This window comes from Tenrec ecaudatus, chromosome 16 (assembly GCF_050624435.1).
Source record: "Tenrec ecaudatus isolate mTenEca1 chromosome 16, mTenEca1.hap1, whole genome shotgun sequence".
Taxonomy (NCBI): domain Eukaryota; kingdom Metazoa; phylum Chordata; class Mammalia; order Afrosoricida; family Tenrecidae; genus Tenrec; species Tenrec ecaudatus.
In genome coordinates this window covers 109350188-109370667 of record NC_134545.1, presented here as the reverse complement: position 1 = coordinate 109370667, position 20480 = coordinate 109350188, and the positions used below count along the sequence as shown (strand labels likewise).

The 20480-nt window shown below is 54.7% G+C and overlaps 1 protein-coding gene across 1 annotated transcript; it reads left to right on the top strand.

Annotated features, from left to right (window-relative positions):
* Nucleotides 1–1906: 1906 nt before the first annotated feature.
* Nucleotides 1907–19540, top strand: MKI67 (marker of proliferation Ki-67). The gene is made up of 12 exons (XM_075533486.1): nt 1907–2000; nt 2459–2628; nt 6711–6789; nt 6877–6992; nt 7788–7854; nt 9829–10094; nt 10668–10785; nt 11683–11899; nt 11992–12110; nt 12219–12299; nt 19253–19307; nt 19503–19540. The coding sequence occupies exons 2-12, from the start codon at nt 2537–2539 to the stop codon at nt 19538–19540; spliced, it is 1248 nt and encodes a 415-aa protein (XP_075389601.1). The 5' UTR covers nt 1907–2000; nt 2459–2536.
* Nucleotides 19541–20480: the final 940 nt, after the last annotated feature.

Genomic DNA, 20480 nt, shown 5'->3' with positions numbered 1-20480 from the left:
GTCACATGTAAATCCATGTAATCAGGTCCCCCTTTCCAACTCACTCTCCCTCTATGTTCCCAGTAACTCCACTCAAACCACTGGTCCTGAAGGGATCCTCTGCCCTGGATCCCCTGTGTTTCTGGTTTTGTAGGCCACTGGAGATCCCCTTGCAGAGGGGTCTCCGGGTAGGAGAAGAGCCTGACAGGGTGCTGTGTAGCAACGATGAAAAATAAAACTTTCCTCTAGTTCCTAAATGCTCCCCCCCCTCACTATCATGATCCCAATTTAACCTTGCAAGTCTGGCTAGACCAGAGGATGGACACTGGGCATTCACTCTTAAATGTACCTAGGGGCAGGTAAGAAAATGATGCTTGCCCGCTGCCCACAGCCTTTAAAAAAATTAAATTCAGAAAGGTGACATGATCCCCTCGCTTCCTTGAACTTGGGCTTCCACTTCCTCTAGCGTCTTTTAGCCCAAGGCAACTCACCTCCAGTTATGCTTCAGTCTTGGATTATTCTCTCCCTACTTAACCTGAGTGCCCTCTGGGCTCATGTGCGTGTGCCCTCCCAAATTCATCAAGTCAATTCCACAGGAGAGAACAGCCCCTGTGGGGTTCCAAGACTAATGCTCTGCGGGACTAGAAAGTTTTATCTTCCTCCCGCTGAGCGGCTGGTGGTTTTGAACTGCTGGCCTTGCGTTGGCAGCCCAAACCCTAGCCTCAAGGGCTCCTGTGTACACACAAATGCTATTCCACTAAAACAGTTGACAAGGCAGCGCACATGCTCCAACTGTTAAGAAACAGTTGCTAAACATCATAAGGGAACACATTGCCAGTCCACTCTCTAGACAGGTGCCTGGGCATGGGTCAAGGTGGCTGGAAAAGGAATGGTATCCTGAGCGACCTGGACAGTGCCCCGGAGGTGGTTTGGTCTGATCTCCTCTGGGCTGGCCCTCACTCAGAAGTCAAGGGCATCTTTTCCTAACTTGGAGAGCTTATTTTTGTCATTTCAGAATGACAGAAGTAACCCCTTCTGAAGCTAGAAGTAATCATATTCTGCTTTAACATTTTTAAAGGGGCCATTTATTAAACCCAAGGCAAACAATAGTCTAGAGAGGACACTGTAGTACAGGGTTTGATCGTGAATGCCCTTACATTAAGGAAAAACGATGCAAGAAACCCAACGGGACTCACGCCCATGCCCAGATTCACAGCAATCCCGTGGGCCAGGGTAGAACCGCCCCTGTGGGCTTCTGGGACTGTCACTGTTTTAGGGAGAAGAAAGCCCGTCTTTCTCCTAAGGAGCATCCGCGGTTTTGAACTGCTGGCCTTGCAGATGACAGCCCAAGGAGGAGCAAAGGTAGTAAGTACATATGGCTCCCTTCCGCAGCCCCCAGCCAGCAAGTTGGCAGTGTGTGACCAATGAGAATAACCTCACGATGTAAGAGACAGCCCACAGACACATTAGGGTCCACCTGGTGCGTGTGAAGGGACACGGGGCGCGTGGAGGGCTCCCTTTGGGGAGCAGGGCTAGGGGAAAGGATTCCACTTTTCCAGGTTGTCAGGCCAGCGAGGAGTAACATCATTTCGTGTCCCCGCGCTGGGGCCTTAAGACGTGGGCGTTGGGGCAGCTTCTCTCTTCTGTGAAGACAGCTCTGGTGAATGGGGAGGGTGCTGCGCCGTCCAGCACCCCACACGCGGGCCTGGCAGAGAGTTCAGACCCCAGGAAACCTGGGCCCTTTCGGATTCAGGTGCGGCAGCTCTCCGGAAACACCGGGAGCGCAGCAGCCCCGCCCACCTCCGGGTCCCGCCCCGCCCCGCCATCTCCCATTGGCTCGTCCGCGCCCGCTGTCCAATCACAACGCTTAGCGCCAGAATTCGAATCCAGGTTTGGATTTGAATCGCGGCGGCGGCGGCGGCGGGCTCTCTCGGCAGAAGGCCGCGCGGGGACCGAGCGGGCGGGGGGCGGCGGGTCGTTCCCGGGGCGACGGCGGCCAGGAGCCTGGCAGCGGCGCAGACGTGAGTGGCGGGGACACGTGGCGGGCGGGCTGGGGCGGTTGTGGCCGGAGCCCTGAGACCCGCGTGGTCTGAGGACGCCGAGCGGGGTCCGGGACGGACGATTACCCCCCGGCGGCGCTGTCTGGGACGGACAGCGGACGTGAAGCTGGACACACGGTGACTGTCATCCACAGCCCTGCCCGGGCCTGGGGCTGAGCTCTGTCCAGGTGCGCGGCCTGACCCCAGGCGTCCTGCCCTGGGTGACCGCGAAGGCTCTAGCTTGGGGGTGGGGCGGGGAAGCAAGTATGGCAATATCGGGGCTCCGTACCGCCCGGGTCTTAAGGAACTGGGGTGCTGCTAGCATTCAGACTGATGTCTGACCAGCCGGCAGCGGGAGCTGTAAGAGCCACCGGAATCTCAAAAAAGCGCCTGTGGGCCGCATTGCTGGCAGTGACCCTGCTCCTTTTTGTGTCACCCAGAGACGTGCTGTTGGGCCGAGAGTTGGTGGTAAGCTTGCTTGGCAAACCTCTAAGGACTGCATGCTCCCAGTTTAGACCATGGGCCCTTGTGGACGCCTGGTCATCATAAGACGGACCGGGAGCGATGGGACCCATTTCCCCCTCTGCCGCAACAGCTGCTGGTTTGGAAGGTAAGCGCTAGCAGATGTTTCAATGTGATGCAGGCCAGCAAAGTCGCCTGTCAGACAGAGGTAGGCACAGACAGCCCAGTGTATCACTAAGTGTTTTTATTTACTGCATTTCAAGCATAAATGGCTGTGTTTTTTAAAAGCCAGGGGCAAATGTTGAGATCAGCGTAGAGGTGATGTCAGGCCCCCTTGGGTGGGTTCCTGTCCTTAGAGACCCTATCTAAGACCAGAACGCTCGCCGCCTGGCCCTGGCACCAGCCTCACCAGCCACCCGGAAGAGAATCTTCTTTGCTGACCCACATACCCAGCAAGATGTCCTTCTCCAAGGGCTGGTGGCTCCTGGAAATAATGTCAAAGGGACCTGAGACAAAGCCTCTCCCTTTCCTTCCTAACTGACTGCCGTTCCAAGACAGATTGCTCGTGCAGACCACGATGTGTCCCTCGTGGATTTTGCTAACCTCGTCCTTCTAACCCACCACTTCTCGTGGCCTTCCCTGTTCACTGTCCAGCCTGCACACGTCTGTGTCGGTGATTGAAAATACGGCTTGGGCTAGGCACACCTGAATCCTCATGGTGACACACTCACTGTTACACTCTAAAGAGGACCTTTTCGACTGGTTTGCCCAATGCAAAAAGGCGCTCGGTTTTTTTTCTTGACTGTTACTTCTGTACCTATTGATTGTGGATCCGAATTGAAGTGGAATCCTGAAGAACGTCAATCTTTTCTCTTGTGGGTCTTCTCATGAGGGTTTTGGCTTTTCCTTCTGCGCTGCGGTAATCATGCTGTGGCTGTACTCAGGTTTGGGTGTTTTGTGCTGCCCCCCCCTCCCCCCGTGCCCTTTACTCCTCCCTCTCAGCTCCTCCAATCCTGATGTTGCCTTATTCTCTGGCTTCTCAATTTTATTTGCTTCACAAACAGATTGAATAAATGTGAACGGCTACACCCCTGGTGCACACCTTTCCTGGTTTTAAGCCATGAGGTAACCCTTGATCGCCTCCAGGTCTGTGTTTAGGTTCTGCATGAGGGCAATTAAGTGTTCTGGAATTCCCGGTTTTGCCACACTATCTCTGAGTTTTTGTGTTCAATCTAGGCTAAGGCCTTTGGCCAATAAAACACAGGAGTCCTGGTGATGTAAGGGTTACCTGTTAGGCTGCTTAACTACAAGGTCAGCAGTTTGAAACCACCAGCCCATTCCAGAGGAGAAAGATGAGGCTTTCTATTCCTGGAAATCATTACCATCTCAGAAAGCCACAGGGGCAGTTGGACCCTGCCCTTCAGGTCCCAGTGAGTCCGAATCAACTCTGGGCAGTGAGCTTGGCTTTTGGAGCCATCTTCCAGGTGTGCTCTGCCTTCAGCCACCTGATGTCAAAATGACATCCCTTGTTCCAGCTTCTGAATCTGGCTTGAATGCCAGTCGTTCCCTTGGTACACCCTGCTTCACCATCATTTTATCTGCCTGTGTTATTGACACTGGCCTCATTAGTGGAGACGCAGGATCCTTCCTGGAAAGGTTGTGTGACGGGCCCCAGGTCCCACTCATTCCAGCCTCCCTGTGTGACCACCCCGGTCACCCACTATGACCATTTTAGGGGCTTTGGGACTGTTGGGCTTTATGGCCTGAATGCTCTCCCGGCGCTGTGCATGGGTGGTTGATGCCTTCCCCTCCAAGGGCCTGCCCGCTGCAGCTCAGGTCAGGGAAGCCTGCTATGACCATTGCCCCAACCCTGCTGAGAAGACCTGGGGGACCTGCCCAGGTGTTTGGCTGAGGGGGGTGAGGGTAGGGATCAGCGAGACAGGCTGGTACAATGGCTCTGCACTTAGCCTATTGTGGGGATCCTCAGCCAAGTGTGTTTGGATGTTGGAACGTTTGTGAGGATGACACAGGGCCAGGCAGTGTTTTGTTCTGTTATGCATCTGGTTGGTATGGGTCGGAACCGGCTCAATGGCACCTAACAACAATCTTTGCCTCTAAGATCTGGAGACATGTTTTGCTATCACGGCAGGGGAGGGAGGTGACTGGAGGGAGGGGCATCTGTCAGGGCCCTCACAGAGCTCCCTCCAGCGAACCATGAGCCCCTGTGTGTTTCCCAGCAGGACTGTGTTCTGGGGGTTCTCTAAGGTTGTTTTCCCAGAAGTGAATCACCAGGTCTGTCTCCCGAGATGTTCAAATTGCTGCCGAGCTGCTTAACCATGTGCACTGCTCCCTGGTTTAGAACACAGCCTGAGTGTCCCGGGATGTGGACCAGAGCCTGCGGTTGGGCCGTGTGGAGGCGCAGGGGGCTTCTCGGCTTTGTGTGGCTTTGACTTCCTGCTACAAACCCACCTCAGCGACGCGATGCTTGTTGGTTGCTTGCAGATTTGGATTTTTAATCTCCGCGAGTTCTGTGTAGGTAGAAGAGACTAAAAATTAAAACCTGCATAGAATGAGCATTTGCCAACCTGTGTTGGGCAAAGGGTTCCTTGGTACAAGGAAGCCAATGAGAACCTGTCGGAGAAGGAAGGAGCATTATTAGGGACGTGCCAAGCCTGACCCAGCCAAAGTGGGCACCAGGGGCGCCCACCACCCACCTCTGCAGGTGTGATCTCCATAAGTGAGGAAGGCAAGGTGTGCAATGCAGTCGTTTGTGGAACAAAGCCTAGTCCCAAAAAAAACCCAAGCCAGAGGCCACTGAGGCAGTTCTGACTCTTAGTGCCCCTCTGGGTTTCCAAGACTGTCTTTCGAAGAGTGGACATCCTCCTTTTCCTTCGCGGAGCAGGTGGTGGACTCAAACTGCTAATCTGATCAGCAGCTCAGTGCACGGCCCACCACACCACCACGGACCTAACACTTAGGGCAGTAACAATGAACTGGTCCTTCTCCACAGACCTAACAGCCTGCTTGGATAGCTTAAACTTATGGCTGTCTTAGTCATTAAAGCATATAATCTAGAGCCATGGATGAACAGACTCTGGTACATTCATACAATGGAATATTACGCACCCGTAAAAAATAATAACGACTCTGTCAGACACCCTGAGACGTGGGCAAAAGTAGAGAACATTCTTGGAAAGGTTAGTCCATCTTACAATGATAAATATTTAATAATAACAATAGTATAAGGAAAGAAAAAGATAAGTGGTTTTCACCCCCAAAGGATCAGACTGAAGACGACAAGAAGGCCAGGGATGGGTGGAAGGGGGATGGATCAGAAATTATGGAGGAAGGGGACTTGGGAGGGGGTGAAAATCATATTTATGTGGTGTTTAAAATAATACTGAAATTTTTCTCTAATTCAAAAGAAGGGGGGGGGAGTTATAATCTTAGAAACCCCTCCAGGGTAGTTCTACCCTGACCTATGGCAGAAGAAAAAGATTTATAAAAATATTTTTAAAGTTTAATATGATAGGGTTGTTTCCCCATTATCATGGGGGTGGGGCGGGGAGGTTCCAGAAATTCAGGGGAAATGGAATCAAAAAGATCATGGAATTTTCCCCCGTATTCTTGGAACACCCCCCCCACCAGTAATAGTTTTGAAGCACTTTATGTTTGAAATGTATGTAAGAGTCCCTGACCCAAGACTGTAATACTGGCAGATTATGAAGACCCTTCATGGTGTCACACTTGGGCCGGGCAGTGCATAGCGATCAGGCCTGTCTGATCTCGGCCGTATGGAGGTGCAAGTTGAAGGCGAGAGGTCAGGGCCCTATTTAGCTGGGGCTGGCTGTGTATGGGCTATATATACATGGGGCTTCTAGCCGCAAACTCAGCTGTTCAAACCACCATCTGCTCAGAGGAGAAAGGCTTCCTACTCCCATAAAGAGTCAGACACGGAAAAACCACAGGGTCAGTTGTCCCCTGTGCTGTTGGGTGGCTGTGAGTCAGGCCGGGCTCAGTGAAGGTGAGTCCAGGACTGCCCTTCAGGGGTGGACGGCACGTGATGCAATGGGTCTCACCAGAGCGCCAGCCAGAAGGAGTGCTGATGTCTCCTGCCTTTCACAACAGCATGAAAGGTGCTCGGCCCATCTTTCTATTTTGGAAGTTTGAGGCAGCTTTTGAAAGTGGCGCGGGAGACCCCCCCTCACATTCCCTCATTCTCGCCTTCAGGGGCTCAGACTGTGACATCCGCATCCAGCTGCCCGTGGTGTCCCAGCAGCACTGCCGAATCGACGTTCAGCAGCAGGAGGTGAGTGTGTGCAGGCTGCCCCCCACCCTACCCACCGCGCGCCCTGCCCACCGCTCAGGACACGCTCTCTCCCGTCTCTGCTTGCAGGCACTATTGATTAATTTCAGCACCACTAACCCAACACAATTAAACGGAGCCCCTGTGAATGAACCGGTAAAACTCAAACACGGAGACATAATAACCATTATCGATCGCTCTTTCAGGTAGGTGAAACTAACTGCTTAGAACACACGCCCCACGTGATGGAGCATGCTAGCTCCAGTGTTCAGGGACGCTGCCCCGCCCCGCTGCTCCGTCCAAAGGGGGCCGTCCCCGGGATCTAAATCGGAGTGGGTTGGGGGAGCAGTGCCACAGGAGCGGCCTGGTGCTGAGGGAGCTGCTTGTGTGGTCACCGCGCCCGGCCGCGTGTGCAGCGCAGACCGAGTTTACGGGCTCTGCGAGTGGGAGCCCAGGCGGTGCTGTGGGGGACGCCCTGGGCTGCGAAGTGCAAGGTCCAATCTCGAACCCACCAGCCGCTCGGGGGAGGAAGACGGTGAGACTCAGAGTCAGATGTGACACAATGGCAGTAGGGTTCTGTGGTTTCGTTTTGAGCAAAACACATGCAAGAAAAGTAACCTGGCACCCACAGAAGCCAAGTGGCTAGGATCTCACTGTTTGCATCTGCACCCACCTGGCCCTGGGGCCAGATCCGCAGCCTGTCCTCTGGAAATGAACCGGCCAAGTTGCTCTCTGACACCAAGGGACAGGTCTCCTGGCCCCTCTTGCAGAAAGGAGGACACAGCAAGCGTTCCAGCCTAGGTCCGTTCCTGCAATGTGCAAACCGAGCACAGCTCGTGCAGAGGAAGTACTGGGGCCCCGACGGGAGGAAGTGGGCCCGAGTGATTTCCACCCATGGAAAGCAGTGGGCACAGACTGAAGTCTGCTCCTTTGTCACGGCCATCGGCCAGTCACTAGCATGCCACCAACTTCCCACCTGACTGCCAATCTGTGCCCTGCAGGTTTGAATGTGGAAGTTCCTCTGAAGGCAGCCACTCCGCAGGATATCCGGAAGAAGCAGGCGCACAGGTGATGGGAAAGGATAGTTGAGTCTGAACTCTCCTCTTTGGGCCTGTGGCAGGGAGGGTGGCTTTCTTGGTTATACTGGGCAGATGTGAAAACAGTGAACACAGATGTGCTGAGGTGCCCCAAAGCAGTGGTTCCCTCGTGACTTTATTTCCTGTGGCCCCCTTGTCTCCCGGTCACCGCACGCACCCACCGTCACAGGCATGAAGGGCCCCCACCGGGTGGTGCTCGCTGGCTTGTGTGGACAACCTGTGCAAATGGAGGGTCTCCTTGGTGACACAGGGCGCTCCAATGCTGCCGTCTTACACCACCATGCGGGGCCCGCCGTGGACGCGGGCTTTGTGTGTTTCCGGGAAGTCCTGAGGATTTCCAGAATTTCTGTTCTGGAGCCAGTTTCTGAAGTCGGGCCACTTAAGCCAGTTGCGTTCCATTGACATAGGAGCCGTACAGGTGGGCCCAAGATTGGCGATATACCAGGGGTCACTGAGTGGATTCCAGCTCATGGCGACCCCGTGTGGCGGGGTAGAAGTTGACCCCAAAGGGCCTTCAATGCTGTGACCTCTGGGAGGTAGATTGCTAGAACTTTCCTCTGTGGCATCTCTGGGTGGATTTCGGTTGATAGTTGAATGTGCAGTTGCTTGCTTCGCCCTGGCATTCTGGAACGAGCAGGGACGCTGGACTTGGAAACTGGCTTCTTCCCTTAATTAGGGGACTCCTGCTGACCCTTCTGCCCATTGGCTGCTGTGGGGAGAACGGTTTCATGGGTGTTCCAGACCAGGCACGAGCCTTGGCAACCCACGTGCCATCTGTAGGTATAGGGAACCCACCAAAATGCTCGCTGGACCACGGGTTCCACAAGGGCCACCAGTCAACTCCTTGGTACTTGGCCTGTGAGAAGAGTGGACAGTGAGTGCCGAGATCATGCGGCATCTCTCGGATGGGGCTGCTTAGCGTGGTTTCAGCAAACACCCCCAAAGGGGTGTTGTATATACTCGTGTATCTGTTCACTTTGTAACAGTTAAGTTGTCTGTATAAGGTTGCTGTTCTTGTCCGAAAGGAAATGAACCAGTCTAGCGTGAGAATCACCAGCTAGAATCCAAAAATGCATCATTGTAGTTCAGAAAATGACTGGTTCCCCACCCACAGCCCCTCAGAAGAGGATCATTTATAAGAAGTTTTATAAGGATGTTAAGAACAATAATCTTACAATGAAATGTTTTCATCATACGTTTCAGGGGGGTTTTATTAAAAGTTGAATTCTTAGCCTCAGTTTAGTATTTCTGTGGCTCCTCGGCACACACACAGACTCGCAGATGCCGGCGACGGGAGCTTTCTGCCCTGGAAAGAGCAGCAGGTTCAGACAGTGTTTTCTGTGTGGCTCTGAAGTGGGTCCCAGAGGCCTCCCTGGAATTTCCACACGTAGGAAATCCAAGGCCCCATGTGTGGGGTGTGCTTGGAAGGGGGACTGAGCCTGACTCCTGTCCTGAGGATTCGGGTCAGGGGCCCAGTTTTTACACCTGCCCTCGCTTCTGAACGCTCCAAGTCACATGTGTTGCTCAGGAACTGATGTGCACTGACGGTGAGCCCTGGAGCCGCAGCCCATGGACGCGGTGATGCATACAGAGCTCAGACCCATGGTGGGGGGGCAGAACAGAAGGGCAGGCGAGGTTCCCTGCACACTGTGAGTCTCTCATGTTAGGAAACGTGGTTCAGAAACGTGTAAACGTCCACCGGGGTTTGATTTTCATCCTTGTAAGCCTGTTTGTGGTACCATTTACTATATCATTATTTTAAATTGCACTGAGAAGTACTTTTATGATGACCACTGGCACCTGCATGTCTCAGGCTTATTTCTGAAGCGAAGTTCTGAAAAGCCACACAGGAGCCGTTTGCTGAAGACTGTCAGCAGGACGTGTATTTCCGTGATTAGAACTGCCCCGGTTCACAAGGCGCTTTTCCCATCTCGCCCGTCCACAGGAACCCCTGGGACACGCTGAAGATGCTGCCGAATCTGAAAGGCCTTCCTCGGCGAAGAAAAAGGGCATCCCGCCCAAGGCTAGAGACACACGTCCGTCCTCAGAGACCGAGCTGTGCCAGCCGAAGGCGCCCAGCCGGGTCCTTTCTGAAACCGAGGCATGGACTCCAAAAGTTTCTCCCAGGAAACGTAACAGGAGCCTGGGGCTCCCTCAAGTCTCGTCATCTCACGTGGGCATCTTGGGAGACCCCATGTCAGAAATCAGTGAGTCTGTTTAAATGCAAATGGGTTTTTTCCCAAAGCTGTGCACACCCACCTTCTCCCTAAATGTGAGGGCGAGAGCAGAACAGAGCTCTGGTTTGCTGCCTCCTCTGACCGGGTGGTGACTGTGCATGGGGTGTTCCGGTCAGGACTCGAACCCAGAACTTCCCGGACCTCTAGAGACTAGGACCACAGAAAAGAAAGGAGGGCAGGCAGGAGTGCCTGTCAGTGGAGATTTGGAGGACAGGCTGCTGTGGGTGAGGTCAGTGAACTCCCAGGGAACCCTGCACTCAGGGGTTTGCCCTCTACTCTCAGGCTGTCCTGCCCCCTCCCCCGGGAACCATCGAGTGTAACAGTGGCTAAGACTCGCTGTCCACGGGAGGTAGAGCCACGGCTCGGCTCGGTCAGTGTACAAGCCATGCCGGTGATTATGGCTCGGCGTCCGTCATGCGAGGCGCGTGCGATGGGCTGCCGTCGGGTCCTCACGCGCCGTCGTGTGTCTCTTCGTTACTGAAGGTGAAAATACAAAGGAAGAAGTTTCCCTCAAGAGGCGCAGGGTCTCCTTTGGTGGGCACCTCAGGCCGCAGCTCTTCGATGAGAACCTGCCCCCGAACACCCCGCTCAGACGCGGAGAAGCGCCGAGGGACCGCAGGTCCCTGGGGACCCCGGCTCCGACGGTGCTGAAGAAGACCGGGAAGGTGAGTTCCACAGGTGTCCTTGCGGGGACGTCACGCCCACTCAGCGTCACCAGCAGGCAATGATGTCAAAGACAACTGCAGCCAGACCACTGCCAGTCGCTGGGTTCTGCCTCACGGTGAGGGGCCCCAAGGCGGTAGGTCTTTGCTGGAGCACACAGCCAGTCTTTCTCCTGAGAGAGGCTGGTGATTTGAACCTCTGGCCTTGGCAGTGAACCCTCCAACCCTTACCCGACGGTGCCACCAGGGCTCCTGCAAGTTGCATAGGACATCTAAGAGGGTACCCACTGGACTAGAAGCTAGGGAACTAGGACCTGATTCAGACAGGCCCAGGACAGCCGGCCACGCTCTGGATCTCTTGCCCTGAGGCTAGAGGAAACTGCCAAAGGCAGGCCCGCCAAAGCACCCACCATGACGCCTCTCTTTGGCACTAAAGCTCTGGGTGAGGCTGAGGGGAGGGCGCTTAGCTGCTGGGGGTGGAGGGAACCCTTGGGCGGCAGCACCGGCTGCTTAGACTTTCCTCCTGTCGCCTGGACAGCGAGCGGGGTCCCTGCAAGCTCAGTGTCCTTATTGTTGAGGTGCTGAACGCTGGGCAGTGTCACTCACAGGGGGAGTTTCATCCTGGTGGGGCCAGTGCTTGTGGCCCTCCTCCCTAGCCTGGAAGTTCTTTCCATTGTCTCCCTGAAATTCCTCCATGAGGACTTCCTGGCAGCTTTTTGTTCCTTCCCTGCCACCTGAGATGAGTGGCGGGACTCACCCCCTCTTAGACCCGCAGATCTTGCACACGTGGCTTTGTGTCAACGCTGTCACAGCTGTGGCCCTTTAGCCGCTGGCTCGGATGTCCCGAGGAGAGACGGGCCGTGGCCGTCAGGTTTCTAATGAGCACATCTGCTGTGGCAGGAGCAGTCCCCAGCACCAAGGGAACCAGAGGCTTCTCCCAATGTCCTTGGGGAAGTGGAGACAGCCTCTACCTCCAACGTCATCCAGCCGCCCCGCCTCAACACGCCACGGAGGAGGAGCAACAAGGGGTCGGCCAGGCGGAAGTCTGTGGATAAAAACACCCTGAAAATCATTTACCCCAAGAGGAGGAGCGGGGCTCCTAAGGGGACATTTTCCGGTGCGTTTCTGATTTGCCTGTTAATTCATAAGAGCATTTTCTCAGCCATGCACTCGTCTCCACAGTGTCTCACCTTGTTCTCCCGTGGACAGGGGGCAGGTCGTGGGCAGACATAGTCAAACTGGGCACCAAGAAGCAGGACACAAAGCTTGTGAAGAAGGATTCCCAGAGGCACAGGAGCAAGAAGCCAAGACAGAACGCCACGGCGCAGGTACGGAGGACATGTGTGCAGCCTGAACGCTCCCCCACACTGAGTGCCCATCCTCTGCCGCCCGGGGGCTCGGGGTGTGAAGGGCTGTGCGTTTTGTCTTTTCTACAGAAGCCTCCAGACCACATTGAAAACCCCTTTAGCACGGGCCACGCCAACTCCCCCTGCACCATCGTCATCGGGCGTGCACAGGTCGGCAGAGTCAGCGCCCCTGCTCGGCCCTACAGGATGCTAAACCACCTGGTTCTGCACAAAACCAGTAATTTGACTGAAGATTTTTCAGGTAAAAACACAGCTTTAGGTCTTGGAAGGCCCCTCAGGGGTCTCTGTTGGTGCCTCCGGGGCAAGGTACAGACACACCCTTCTCGCAGACGGGATGCAGTGGCCCCCTGTGCGTCCAGCAAGCCCACTGGCACCTTTCCTGCCATGTTGGGGTCTTTCTCAAAGCATCTCACTGCCACGCTTCCAGATGAACTCGTGGTCAACTGCCCTGGGTTACCAGTCCGTTCATGTGACTCCCAGCGGTGTGTTACTCTTCACAGAGGTGGGCCGGGACTGAACCCCGGCATCTCTGCCCGCTTCCTACTCTGCGCTCAGGGTGGTGAGCGGAGTCCAGTTTGTCCACTTCTTGAGCTCATTGTGCCTGAGGGAGAGAGGCGGTGTGGAACACTCCAAAGCGGCATGTTCTTGGCGTCCCGAGTTCCATGAGAAGTGGGGCAGCAGACCCAGTGGAAGTCTGAGCCCTCTGGAGCAGCACCCAGCGAGGCAGGCTGTGGCAGCGCCACTCTGACTGCCCCAACCCCTGGTGGACACGGGCTTTCATGCTGGACCGTTACCCCACTGGGGCTCCTTTCTGCACTAGAGTCAGAATCTGATACACCTGTTCCAACTTACCTGCAAACCTGACAGACACTTAGGGAAGCACCTCCCTCTTGCCCAGCCATGGTCTGTAGATTATTTGTGCACCGTCCCTCCTCTGCGTCTAGGACTGATGTGCTATTTATTTTCGTCATGTGGTGTTGCACTCTGGTTTACATGCATGTATACATAACCACTAATTGCATTTCAAATATCTTTGCATAATAGGGTTGACAGAAATGTTCAAAACGCCAGGGAAAGAAAAGCCACAGAGAAGCAGCACGTGCCCCCGCAGCTTCCAAAGCTCCGAGGCAATCTCTGAAGAAGGAAACTTAAGAGAAATACCCCCAATGCTGGGTTAGTTTACTTAAAGAAAAATCTTCCTTCACAGTACATTTTTAAACCTGATCTTGGAGGTCGTGTTATTTCTTTACAATAATATTATTTCTTTACTGCAGCTGTTCCTCGTAAAGGACCACTTGCAACAGAGCAGGGAGCAGAGGTTGAAGATATCTCCCCAAACACTTCAGAGCACAAACCTGAACCAGGCGCGGCTCTGACAGCCTTGGAGACGTGGCTGCCACACCCTGCTGGAGGCCTAGCCCAGCAGGAAGACCTGGGCAGCATGGAAGATCAGGTGTCTGCCGCCAAATCCCCACGGGAATCACTAAGTGGTGATCCCCACAGAGAGAATCAGAGCATTAGGAAATGTACACCCAAGTCTCAAGCAACTCTGCGGACATCCCCAAGACTGTCGAGAGACCATAGTGCAAGCCTTGAGCTTGTGGAAGAGCTGGCCAGTAGGAAAGAGCAAGCAGCAGCCCCGGGATCATCACGGAAATCAATGAGAGGCGACGGCCATAGGAAAACTCCCAAACGCACATCAGTCTCAGAAGAAACACCAAGTATGTCCCCAAGACTCTTGAGAAGCCCTGGCGTGAGCCAGGAAGTTGTGGAAGAGATGTCTGAAATGAAAGACCATATGCCAACACCGAAAAGTCAAGGGCAGTCACTACTTGATAAAGAAGTCCCCGTGGAGATGCAGAAAACTCTGAGACACTCATCAAAGTCAGGACAAACACCAAGGTTGTCCTTGAGACTGCCGAGAAATCTGGGTGCAAGCCTAGAGTTTGGAGAAGACCTGTCCGGAATGAAAGATTGCATGCCAACACCAGACTCACCCGTGGAGTCAAATAATAATGCTGCCAGAGTGGCCCAAAGCACCCCAAAACTCACACCAAAGTCAGGAACACCCAGGGTGACCCCAAGACTGCTGAGAAGCCTGGGTGCGAGCCCAATGGTTGAGGAAGACGTGTCAGAAATAACAGAGCATATGCCAGCCCTGGAAACACCCGAGGAACCAATAAGTGATGGAGTGCCCCTGGAAACTCCGAAAACTCCAAAATATACACCAAAGTCAGGACAAACACCCAGGATGTCCCGGAGACTGACAAAAAGCCTGGTTGCAAGCCCAGAGTTTGGAGAAGACCTGTCTGGAATGAAAGGTTACATGCTAACACCAGAATCGCCAGAGCAGTCAAGTAATGCTGCCAGAGTGGCCCAAAGCACCCCAAAACTCACACCAAAGTCAGGAACACCCAGGGTGACCCCAAGACTGCTGAGAAGCCTGGGTGCGAGCCCAATGGTTGAGGAAGACGTGTCAGAAATAACAGAGCATATGCCAGCCCTGGAAACACCCGAGGAACCAATAAGTGATGGAGTGCCCCTGGAAACTCCGAAAACTCCAAAATATACACCAAAGTCAGGACAAACACCCAGGATGTCCCGGAGACTGACAAAAAGCCTGGTTGCAAGCCCAGAGTTTGGAGAAGACCTGTCTGGAATGAAAGGTTACATGCTAACACCAGAATCGCCAGAGCAGTCAAGTAATGCTGTCAGAGTGGCCCAAAGCCCCCCAAAACGCACACCAAAGTCAGGAGGAACACCCAGGGTGACCCCAAGACTCCTGAGAAGCCTTGGTGTGAATGCAAAGGTTGAGGACGACCTGTCAGAAGTAACAGAGCATATGCCAGCCCTGGAAACACCAAGGGAGCCAACAAGTGATGAAGTCTACTTGGAGATTGAGAAAACTCCAAAACATCCCCCAATATCAGGAGAGATGCTGAAGACGACCCCAAGACTGCTGAGAAACTCCAAGGGTGCAAGCCCAGAGACTGGGGGAAATCTGGCCAGAATGAGAACACTGATGCCAATGCCTGGGTCACCCAAGGAACCAATAAGTGATGAAGAAGTACATTCAGAGACTCAGCAAACTCCAAAACTCACACGCAAATCAAAAGGGACTCCGAGAATGTCCCTGAGACTGCAGAGAAGCCTGGGTGCCAGCCCAGAGGTCGGGGAAGACCCGTCCGAAAGAGATCATCGGCCCACACCAGAGCCAGCCGGCGAGTCTGCTGATGTTACTGGAATAGATCTGGGAACTCCAAAACGCACACCTGAGTCAGCAGGCACCCCTAGAATGATCCCTAGACTTGTGAGAAGCCTTGGTGTAAGTCCAGAGGTCACGGAAGACCCGTCTGACATAAAAGGCCATAGGCCAGCACTGGAGATACCAGGGGAGTCACTAAGTGATGTAGAAGTTCAGAAAACTCCAAGGCACTCATCACAGTCGGGGGGAACAGGAATGTCCCCGCACCTTCTGAGAAACTCTAGTGCAGGCCCGGAGGTCATGGAAGACCCGTCCAGAATGAAAGGCCATGTGCCAACACCGAAATCGCCAAGAGAGCCCACACATGACGGAGCCCATGTAGAGATTCAGAAAACCCCAAGACGCACACCAAAGTCAAGACCCACACCAAGGACATCCCTGCGGCTTCTGAGAGACTCCAGTACAAGCCTGGAGGTCGTGGAAGACCTGCCTGGAATGGATGATTGTAAGCCAGCATTGTCATCACCGGGGGTGCTAGTGAGTGATGGAAAAATCCACAGAGGGACTCTGCAAACTCCAGAACACACACCAGGGTCAGAAGGAACACCACGGGTGTCCTCGAGACTGCTGAGAAGAAGCCTTGGTGCAAGCCCAGAAATTGAACACTTCCCCGGAATGGAGCGTCATCTGCCAGCACCCGAATCACCAGGGGAATCTGTTGATGAGGAAGTCCACCTAGATATTCAGGATGTTGGAAAAGACACCCCAGAGCCAAGAGGAATGTCAGGAAAGTCCCTGAGTGCCTGCAAAGGTGCTCATGCCAGCCCACGGGTCGTGGAAGACGTGTCCAGAGCAAAGGAAGACGTGCCAACATCATCGCCGAGGGGGCAGCGGGGTGACGTTATGAGCATGGTGCAGGGAACTCCAGAGCTCACCCGCAAGTCAAGAGGGATGCCCAGAGTGACCCCAAGACCACCGAGAGGCCCTCATGCAAGCCCAGTGGTCGGGGAAGACCTGTCCAGAATGAATGATCACACAGCAACACTGAAGCCACCAGCAGAGCCAGTAAGTGACAAAGGCACCCACCTTGAGGCTCAGCAAACTCCAAAACCCACACCAAGGTCGGCGAGGACACCAAGAATGTCCCTGAGACTGCTGAGAAGCCTGGGTGCAAGCCCAGAGGTTGGGGAAGGCCTGCCCCAAGCAAGTGATCATATGCCTACACCGAAGTCACCAGGACAGTCAGTACGTGTCGAAATCCACCGGGATGTTTGGGAGCCTCCAGAACACACACCAAAGTCAGGAGAGTTGCCTCGCATGTCCCCGAGAGTGTGCAATGACATGCCAACACCAGCATTGCCAGAGACGCTTAGTGGCGATGTTCCTGGAAGGGGTCGCAGAACGCCCAGACTCTCACCAAAGTCAGGAGAGACACCAAGGGTGTCCCCGCGACCTCCAAGAAGCCTTGCGAGCCCAGAGGTTGGGGACGCAGGGTCGGAAACGAACGACCCTGATGGAGAAGTCCGCCAAGAGATTCTGAAAACTCCTACACGCACACCAAAGCCAAGAGGGACGCCCAGACTGCTGCGGGACCGTCCTGCGGATCCAGAGTTTGAGGAAGACCTGTCGAGACAGAAAGGTTGCATGCCAACACCTAAATCGCCTGGGGATTTAATAAGTGGCGAAGAAACCCACCTAGAGGCTCAGCCAGAGCTCACGCCGATATCAGGCGAGACACCAAGGATGTCGCTGCGGCTACGGAGAAGCCTTGGCACTAGCCCGGAGGTCAGGAAAACCCTGTCTGAAATGAGCGCCCCTGGGCCAACAGCAGAAGCAGCCGGCGAGTCGAGTGGTGACCTTCCTAGAACGGTGCAGAGAACCCCCAAACTCACACCACAGTCAGGAGCAGCTTCCGCTCTGCGGAGAAGCCTGGGTGTGAGCTCAGAATTGGAAGGCCTGCCCAGAAGGAGTGATCATATGCCAACACCGGAGCCACCTGGGCAATCAGTAAGCGATGCAGAGGGGCCCATGGACACTCCGAAAACCCCAAGGTTCACACCCAAGTCCAGGGGAACCCCAAGAATGTCCCCGAGAGTGTGGGGGGACCCTAATGCAAACCCAGAGGCTGGGGAAGACCTTGCCAGCATGAAAGAGCGTATGTCAACATACAGGGAACCAGCTGGCCCTGCAAAACAGGAGCCAGACTCCTTAGCGAGTCCAACGGGCAGGTCACTGCCAAGATCGTCACGGAAGATAGAGCCAGAGCCAAGGGAAACCCTGACATTGGAGCTCTCCGACACTCTACCTCCAGCCTTGCAACCAGAACCCCAGGCAGTCGGGGGGAAACTGGGCACCGCACCCAGCAAGGGGCCAGAGCGCCTGAGGGGGTCCACAAAGCAGCCCAGAAGTTCTCCCAACCAATCAGCCCCGGCAGCAGAGCCAGCAGGTTTCAAGACCCACCTGAGAGCCAGAAACCATCCTTACGAGCGAGTGGGAGGTCGGAGAGGCCCGAGGAGTCTCCAGAAAGCCCCTAGCAAACACCCAGAAGAGAGTGCCGTGTTCCCGAAAGAAGATGCCAGTCTTCTCACCGCTGCCCAACACTCACAAGGAGGCCCTCCCAGCAGAGAAGGTCCGGGGGCAGACTCGGGGCTGCAGAGGGCTGTGGACACCTGCGTGGAAGCGTCGGCGCCTGCAACGAAAACGAAGGTAAGCTGCCATCGTGCCCACCTTTTGGTAAGGCTGTCGCCTTCCTTCAGATCCGGCTTTCCTTATTTGGAAGGATTTGCATTGGGAAGTAACGACGACCATAAAATCATTTCAGGATTGCTAATTTAGAAAAACTTCTGGCCTGGACAGTTTCTGTAAATGGTAAGAAGCTTCTCCAGGCGCTAAGGAAGGGCGTTCACCTTTCCATGGATGAGAATTTGTTTCAGGGAAAAGTTGGCGGGTCGATCCTGGTCTCCCTAGATCCTGCCCCCGCGACCTTGGCGCAGGAGTCATCCGATAGAGGCCAGTGTCCTCTGCCGGTGGGTTAGGTGGCAGGACTCGTCATGACCCGACTAACAGCAGACTGAAACGCTGCCCTGCCCCGCGCCCTCCTCAGTGGCTCCGTGTGAGCCCCTCGTTGCAGCCCCTGGGCCACTCCGTCTCCCAGGGGGTCTTCCTCGTGGTCGCTGACCCTCTTTACAAAGCACACTATCCTTTCCCAGGGAGTGGGAAAGTCCAGGAGACCAGGCCTGGCCATCCCCACTCCTGAGGAGCACGCTGACTCTCCTTCAAGACAGTCCAGCTCTTCCTAGGACAGACGTGGGACCGCTGGTAGAGAGCAGGGTCAGCCAACAAGGAAAAGGCCCTTAAGGCAGGACACAGTGGCTGCAACAATGGGCTCAGCTCACTGTGACTTGGGGCCGGGTGGGGTTTTCACTCGGCTGTAAGAGGGTGACTGGGTGGGCGTCATCTGATGAGGGTGTGATTGGAAGGACCTTCCTGTCACTGTGCTGAGGGGCAGGCTGGCAGAACTTCAGAGCCGACCGCCCTGTTTGGCTTCGGACGTGATTTTTAGAAGATGGGACATGAATTGACTGCCTGTCTGTCTAATGGGGCGTTGTATTCTCCCGTAATGGCTCAGGTCAGATTTGACTTCTGTGACACGCTGTGCAGGAACCTATTCTGAGTCCCTACTTGTCGCTTTTCAACGACCAGTGCTATTGAAATTCCGGCTCCTGGCGCCACCCCCACCCGGGGGACAGGTCATTCCTCTGTCGGTATCCAGGAGCGGGTTTCCAGCAGGTGACTGAGCTGGAGCTGGGCCCGCGGATCTTCAGGTTGGATTCTTTACTTTGGTTCACGATGGGCATTTTGTGGGTGGCTTCTGATTTTTTTTTCTTTTCTCTTTTAGGGTAGGCCAGGAGTCAGCGGGGAGCAGGCCTCTTCTTCGAGTCTTTGTGAAGAAGGTGAGTAGAAATCCTTTCTGGTGTGCCGTTCTTCCAACACTCCTCACTGCAGATTGGGAAAACTTAGAACTACGTGTGTGCACGTGTGTGTACGCCTGTCTATTTCGAGTCACGGAAAAGGCCAAAGTATCGATTGTGGTTGTCCTGTGTTCCTGATTTGGTACTGCACCTCTGTCTGTCCGCTCCACTGTGTAGGCTTATCTGCCGTGCTCACCTTTGCTGAGTGTGAGTGATTGATTGCTGGGCTGGGAAGATGGAACCTGGTGCCCACTCAGGGCTTTGTGGGAAGCTGATGCTATGATCTATGTCTGTATCAGGCAGATTCAGACACACATGTCCCTTTATGTCATAGAATTCCAGGCTAATGCCTCTGAAAAAGTGCAGCCTGTGACCGTGGAAGACCATGGTGTGCCTCAGGGGACAAGGTTCCCCCGCAGGAACAGGGGGCGTGGAGAGTCCCAGGAATCTGAGCACCCCCCTCATCGGTCAGCAGAGACGGAAGTAAAGGCAGAGGAGCCCAGCACCTCAGCAAAGCCACGTCAGGGGACAAGGTGCCCCCGCAGAAACAAGAGGGGCACAGAGCTTCAGGAACCTGAGCATCCCTCTCATCTGGCGGAGAACATGGAAGCAGAGATGGACGTAAAGGCAGAGAAGCCCAGCACCTCAGCAAAGCCACGTCAGGGGACAAGGTGCCCCCGTAGAAACAAGAGGGGCACAGAGCTTCAGGAATCTGAGACCCAGGAATCTGAGCACCCCCCTCATCTGGCAGAGAACATGGAAGCAGAGGCAGATGTAAAGACAGCGGAGCCCAGTGACCCAGCAAAGCCACGTCAGGGGACAAGGTGTCCCCGTAGGAACAAGAGGGGCAGAGAGCTGCAGGAATCTGAGCACCCCCCTCATCAGTCAGGGAACATGGAAGCAGAGACTGATGTAAAGGCAGAGGAGCCCAGCACCCCAGCAAAGCCACGTCAGGGGACAAGGTGTCCCCGCAGGAACAAGAGGGGTGGAGAGCCTCAGGAATCTGAGCATCCCCCTCAGCAGTCAGGGAATATGGAAGCAGAGATGGATGTAAAGATGGCGGAGCCCAGCACCCCAGCAAAGCCACGTCAGGGGACAAGGTGTCCCCGCAGGAACAAGAGGGGTGTAGAGCCCCAGGAATCTGAGCATCCCCCT

Excerpts from the sequence above, each read along its gene's own strand:
- MKI67 (XM_075533486.1), top strand. The coding sequence starts at position 2,537 with ATGGGCCCTTGTGGACGCCTGGTCATCATAAGACGGACCGGGAGCGAT. Across the intron at positions 6,993-7,787 it reads ATTATCGATCGCTCTTTCAG|GTTTGAATGTGGAAGTTCCT; the intron begins GTAGGTGAAACT and ends TGTGCCCTGCAG. Across the intron at positions 10,786-11,682 it reads TGCTGAAGAAGACCGGGAAG|GAGCAGTCCCCAGCACCAAG; the intron begins GTGAGTTCCACA and ends CTGCTGTGGCAG.